Source organism: Ambystoma mexicanum, chromosome 3q, assembly GCF_040938575.1.
Source record: "Ambystoma mexicanum isolate Mex_15411 chromosome 3q, UKY_AmexF1_1, whole genome shotgun sequence".
Classification (NCBI taxonomy): Eukaryota; Metazoa; Chordata; class Amphibia; order Caudata; family Ambystomatidae; genus Ambystoma; species Ambystoma mexicanum.
Genome location: NC_090926.1, coordinates 1,007,038,951 through 1,007,045,269, shown reverse-complemented (window position 1 = coordinate 1,007,045,269; position 6,319 = coordinate 1,007,038,951). Strand labels below are relative to the sequence as shown.

Sequence of the window (6,319 nt, the reverse complement as noted above, 5' to 3'; positions counted from 1 at the left end):
AGTTTACATTATTCTCCTTCTAAAAGATTTCACAAACAAACACCAGACATCATTTATCTTTTATCCTTCTTCATTACTGTTGCTATTATCCAGCATAATGTTTTCCCAGAAGTGAACTATGGTTGCGACCATCTTTCTATTATTTCCTATTAAGATGTGACTCCATCTTTCTTCTTTTTCCATTTTTACTGTGGCACTCGAGCATTTGGCGCTAAAGAGCAGTCTCTTTTGATTTAGTGCCTCGCATTCCATAATTACGTGATAGAGCGTTTCGGTTTTTCCTCTTGTTTGGCAGAATATGCAGTCGCTATTTGCACTTTTATATTGGCTCCATTTCCCCTGTACTTCTCTTGTTGGCAGTAGGTTCAGTCTGAATTTTAGGAACATATCTCTAATTCTTCGATCCGGATATAATTTTAAGTAATTTGGAAGTTGATTAAATGCTCTTTCTTCTCCCTCGCATTTGAGTGTCATTTTATATTGGTCTTTCTGCACTTGAGTTTCAATCCAATCGGTTCTACTCAGCTTCTTTTTTGCGATTTGAGGCATTTTCTTCAATGTTTCCAGTGTGATTCCTTTTTTGTTACATATACACATGGCTGCTTCTTTCCATTTGTGCAATGTAACATCGTTTACGTGTACTTTTGAAGTTCTTAGGATTTCCAATGCCGGTATCTTTTCTTCGCTGTTCATTTTTCTGTAGAAGTCTATTATTTTCCATTCGATTATTGATTCTAATGATTGGAGGCCCAATTCATAGCGTATCCGTATCATAGGCATGTTCTGGGGTAGACTTAGTACTTTTCTCCTATAAATCGCTTCTAATTTCATCCATATGGTTCTATCATGGTTAATCATAGTTTCAGCACCGTATGCAAGGATCGCTGTCACTTTTTGCTTATAAAAGGTTACCGCTGGTTTAAGCGAAAATTTTCCGAATTTCTTATGTATTGACATGCCTTGTCTGGCTAACATTATAGTTTTTGACTTTAGCTGTTCTGCCCATGGTGCTTCTGTCAAAGATTGGTTGATCCATATCCCTAGATATTTATAAGTTGTAACCTGGATCAATTTCTCTTCCTGGAGGTAATATTGGAATGTTTTTTTCCCATTTGAATTCTTCTTTGTTAAGTGCATGATTCTTGTTTTCTTAGTGTTTATTGTCAGTTCATTTTGTTCCATGTATTCATAGGTTTTGTTAAGAGCTTTTTGTAATCCGCACAGTGTTTTTGCTAATAAGATGATATCGTCTGCATAGATCAAACAAGGTACTGCAGTTGCATTTAATTTTGGTGGGTTGATAGTTGGTGTATTTATAGCCTCTTCAAAATCTGACGTAAACAAACTGAACAGTGCGGCTGCTAGCGGACACCCTTGCTTTAGACCATGCCAGGTGTTTATTTGCTTTGTTATTATTCCATCCGCTGTCATTCTTACTTGTATTTTTGTGTTGGAATACAAAAGTTTAATTGGTTCTAGGATGTCACTAGGGCATCTCCATTGTTCAAGTTTCTTCCACAGCAGGTCTCTATTGATTTTATCATAGGCAAGGCTCAAGTCGACATACGCTACTGTTGTATTTGTTTTTGTTCTTTCTGCTTCTTGCTTCATCAGATTTAGAATCATGAGATTCACGTTTGTTCCGACATTGCGCACAAATCCTGTTTGGCGCACCGCTTGATGTTTTGTTTGTTTTGCCCAAATGTTTAATCTTGTCAGTATCAAATTAGCAAAAAATTTCCCTAGTGGATCCAGGAGCGCCAGTGGTCGATAATTCTTTGGTTCTTTTGATGATCCCTGTTTGTAAATTGGGATTAGTGTTGCTATTTTCCAGGACTCTGGGACCTTTTTCGTGCGGTTAATCAGATCTATAATTTTACCACAGAACTGTGCCCAAACCTCTGGATTTTGTTTTAATGTTGCGTTCGACATGCCATCTGGCCCCGGTGCCCTTGATGTATTTAGTTTTTTTATTATGTTGGTAATGTCTTCAATATCGTATCTAATGTTCCATTGCCTTGGCAAATGTTGTTGAGTTTTCTTTATTACTGTTGTTCGTTCTTCGTAGAGAGTTGAGAAATACTCTATCCACGCTGCTTCTGGAACATCCACTATCATTGCATTTTCAGCCTTTGTACTCGATTTCAAGAGTTCCCAGAAACGTCTGGTGTTACGGTTTTTGAGGGAGGCCATCATGGATTCAGCGTTTTCTTGGTCTTGCATCATTTTGGCATTTTTGTGCCAATTTTAAAATGTTTGTTTTGCTTGGCTAATTATTCTTTTTTTGGTTTGAGGTGATTCTTTTTGTGCTCTTTTAATGGATTCCTTTTTTTCCTTTTTCTTGTCTGCGATATCTTTGTTGTAAATATATTTTTGCTCGGGTTTGGATGGATGATTCAATCTCTGTTTCATTTGGAATTGGTCCGTTAACCACTCAATTGATTTTATTGGAATCTTCTTTCTTTGAATTCGTTAATGTTTCTGTTATTTCGGTTAATCTGTTATGCAGGCTTCTCAAGCGGTTCATTCTATTTACTAGTGTCAACTTGGGGATATTTATTTTGCGTCGTTCTTCTTTGTTCATTTCCCATGCGCGCTTTAATATGTAATGGTCGCTTAGTTCACTATATAGATTTTTGGCTTTGATTTTTGCTTGGGTAATTCCCTTGCTCGTATAGATATAATCTATGATTGATTTGTTTTCCCCTCTTGACCATGTTGGTATTGGTTTTTTTGCTGCATTGAGGGCATCCCATCTTTAGAAGTTTCTATTGCGTGTCTCTATTATCCACCTTCGTGCTCTATTTTCCAACAGTTGATCTGCTATTAGATCTCCTTTGTCATCAAATATATGCAGGTTAAGGTCTCCGCATATAATAAATTCTACATCTTGATACTCCTGTGCAATGCTGTCTATCTTAGTGAAGATAGAATCTATTACCATTTCTTCTGGTACTTTCTTTGGATTCCAATATATATTGGTGATGTTTAGGTATTGGGTCCTTTTGGACTCTTTGTTCCACTGTAGTTCTATCATCACTTGTCTTTTGATTAATGTGTTTTGCGCCCAGTTTCTAATGTTCTGGTATTCAATCATTTCTGTTGTCAGTTCCTGACTAATTCGGGTAATAAGTCCCGCTGACGGTCTGCCTCCATTGTTGTTAATAGCAGGATTCATGTATGTTAGAAATCCTTCACATATTGGAGGAGTTGTTAACCATGTCTCCTGTAAACATATCACCTCTGCTGAGTTTAACTCTGGTCGTTCCGTTTGGAATAGATGTAAATGTCCCCTAGTGTTCCATGAGCATATAGTTACTTCTTGTATGTTATTTCCTGTTCGTTGTTATTGTCTCGGTTTTTTTGTTTCTTCATTTCTGCTCTTTTCCATACTAATTTCCCGCCAAAAGGGTGATTTTTCAAAATTCCATTTGTTCGGTGTTTTATCCTTGTACTGTATTGAGTTCCTTCTTTTTTTCTCGTCCTTGTACCATCTTACTTCCTCTATTTCACTCCATCCTTTATTTTCATTATATAAGTTGCTTTCATCACTGCTGATATCCCAGTATGTTCTATTACTCTCTTGCTGCGTCCTACTGGGTGTTTCTTTCATGTCGTTGTTCGTTTTATCATCATTTGACACTCTGAATCCTCTACTGAATCCTCTATCTTCCAGTTCTTCAGCGCATGATGATATTAAACTTTTCAATTCTCTTGAGCGACAATATATCCAGATTTTATCCAATCTCTGTTCGTCTCTAAATTCGATTTGTTTCAGATCTTTTGATTTTAGTTTTTCCAATTTTGGAATTGCCTTAAAGAGGCGTAATAGATTAGTTCTGTTCATCACAATGTTAGCCTCTTTTTCAGATCTTCCTTCTAACTTTAGTCTCATTACACTTTCCTTATAGTAAGGATCAACAAATTGGAGTTGTTCAATTTTTGATCTTTCTTCGTTCCTAGGCTGTTTCATTCTTCGGTCGGCTCGTTTATCTCTGTTTTTGTTTGTTTCTTCGGGCTGTTGTTCCTGGTCTATTCTCTCTTTTCCTCTTGTGTTCAAAGTGCTATTTCCTGTGTACAGTTCTTCATCTGAAATTTCTTCACAGGATAGCTCAATTGATATATATGATTCTGTAATAGTTTCCTCATAACAATCAATTGTCAGCATAGATGCAGGATTTGGTTGTTGTTCCTGTTGCCCTTCTCCGCTTTTGTCTTCATTTCTAACCTTCTCTGGTTCCTGTGTTGAATAAGTGGAAAGGTTCAATAGTGATTCAATATTTCCTTCTTCACTTGATGAGACGCTCACAGATTGCAGGTTATCGCCCTCGCTTATTATTTCTTGGGTTTGGGTGGATTCTTCTACTCCTCTTGTTCTTGCTGCGCTTTCTTTTGTTACTGTATCCACTATGCTCATTTCTTTGTGTTTTTGTAACTGTGGTTTTTTACTATTATCTTTAGCACTTTGGGCTAGGTTCCTGAGAAATGCTCTAGATCCTCTTTGTTGTTTTTTTGTCTGTTTTTTTAGCCATTTGCGTTTTGTTTTATTTGAATTATTCATTGACTGTTGTTCGAATATGCTATAATTCGCATACCCTTGTGTTGTCTCAGGCTGCGGATATATTGTATTTGTTATTAATTCCGCTGTCCGGTTTATAGGTTTTTTATTTATTTTTGTCTTAAGTTCTTCGGGTGTCAAGTCTATTAGGAGCATGTCGTTCAGGTTCTCTGTTTCGTCATTATAATTGTTCTCTCTCCTATTCTGTGTGCTGTCTCCTATTATCTTAGCGGAGCCTATCTTATGTGCTCCCAACTTTTGATCTTTCTCTTTTTGATTTTTTCCTTCCATGTTATTCTTCGTTATGGATGTTTTTGTGAACGAAATTAGGGCTTCCATAAGGGTTGCTTTGTCCGTTCTATCTTGTCTTGCTATCTCTGCCAGTCTTTGTTGCCATATATAGCTGTTTTCTGCTTCTATGCTGAGCCGTTCTTGTAGTTTATATACCAGCAGTTCTAAATTCTTTCGTTTGGTGGATATGGAATTGAGTATCGTAGTGTGTTCTTTCATTGTTTCATGACTTGCTTCTTGTAGCTTTATGTAAGGTATCATTGTTTGCGTTGTTACAGCTACCAGCATGTCCTGTAGATCCAGCATTGATGTAGTCACTGACTCTTGTTTATTTCCTGGCTTAGGTGGACAATCGCCAACAGATTCCTCTGGCATGTAGTTTGTTTTCTTGGCATTGGTTTCCTTATTCGCTCTTTGTATCTTGTTTGTAGTTGTATAACTTAAGTCAGTATAGTTTTGCCAACTATTGGTTTCATTACTTGTTTCTAATGTTCTTTCAGCTAAATTAGCTTGTTTTCTGTTGTTCCTATTTATTTGTTGTAATTCCATCAATGTTTCAATTTCTGTTAAATCCAGCGATAGACGTTCCATTCGACATTGACTAATTGGCGCAATTTCTTTTATAAATCTTTCTGATTTTGACGCTCTTTGATAGTACAATTTCCATTGCTCTTTTGCCTTAATTGCTTTTTCTTTCTGTGATACTAGTGGCTGTTCATGTTTACTGGTATCACTTTCTTGCTTTAAGCTTTTTGCACCAAGCTTTTGTTCGATGGATGTTGCCGGTTCTTTTATTTCCTTTTTGTCTGTTTTTGTCACTTGCTCCTTTCCCCTCTGCCTCTGGGGATTAATTGCTTCTTCAGCATTTGTTGTTTGTGGATTTATCCCTTTATTGCTCTGTTGGTCGCACATTTGTTGCATAATTTCTCCTTTCTGTGTATCAACTGTTTTGTCTTTTATTGGTAGCACTACTTCATGGTTTTTGCTGCCTGTATTGTTATTCTCTCCCTTAATGGTTTCTTTCTCTTTAAGGGGTGTGCAATCCAGTATTTCCACCTGGCTCAGATTGTATTCCTCTTCCGTAGCACTGTTATGACTTTCATCTTGTTTCTTTGAATTTCCTAACATTAGTTTAGATGTTTGTCTCGTGTTTCTTCTTGGTATTTGCAGGGTTAATGATGCATTGGCTTCTTCCGCTCTGGCCGTCATTTCCAACGCTTCACCCTGTTCTTCCACGGGCAGCCTTGATCTTCTCAATCCCTCGTCCCTTTCCTCCTCCGCTTTCTTTCCGTCAGATGTTGCTCCGCGCTCGGCACACACTGCACGCGTGTAACCCGTACCGCCTGTGCTCCCCGTCTCTCGCTCTACACAGGCGTTCTCTCTCCCCGTCGGCACGCCCGTGCCGCAGATGGACTCGTCAGCCTCGCTACAAGATAGGTCAGTGTCGAGATGGGAGGAAGCAGGTTGATG

The 6,319-nt window shown here is 37.9% G+C and overlaps 1 protein-coding gene across 1 annotated transcript; it reads right to left on the bottom strand.

Annotated features, from left to right (window-relative positions):
- Window positions 1–3,346: 3,346 nt before the first annotated feature.
- Window positions 3,347–6,058, bottom strand: LOC138448031 (uncharacterized). Its single transcript, XM_069604568.1, has one exon. The coding sequence runs from the start codon at window positions 6,056–6,058 to the stop codon at window positions 3,347–3,349; it is 2,712 nt and encodes a 903-aa protein (XP_069460669.1).
- Window positions 6,059–6,319: the final 261 nt, after the last annotated feature.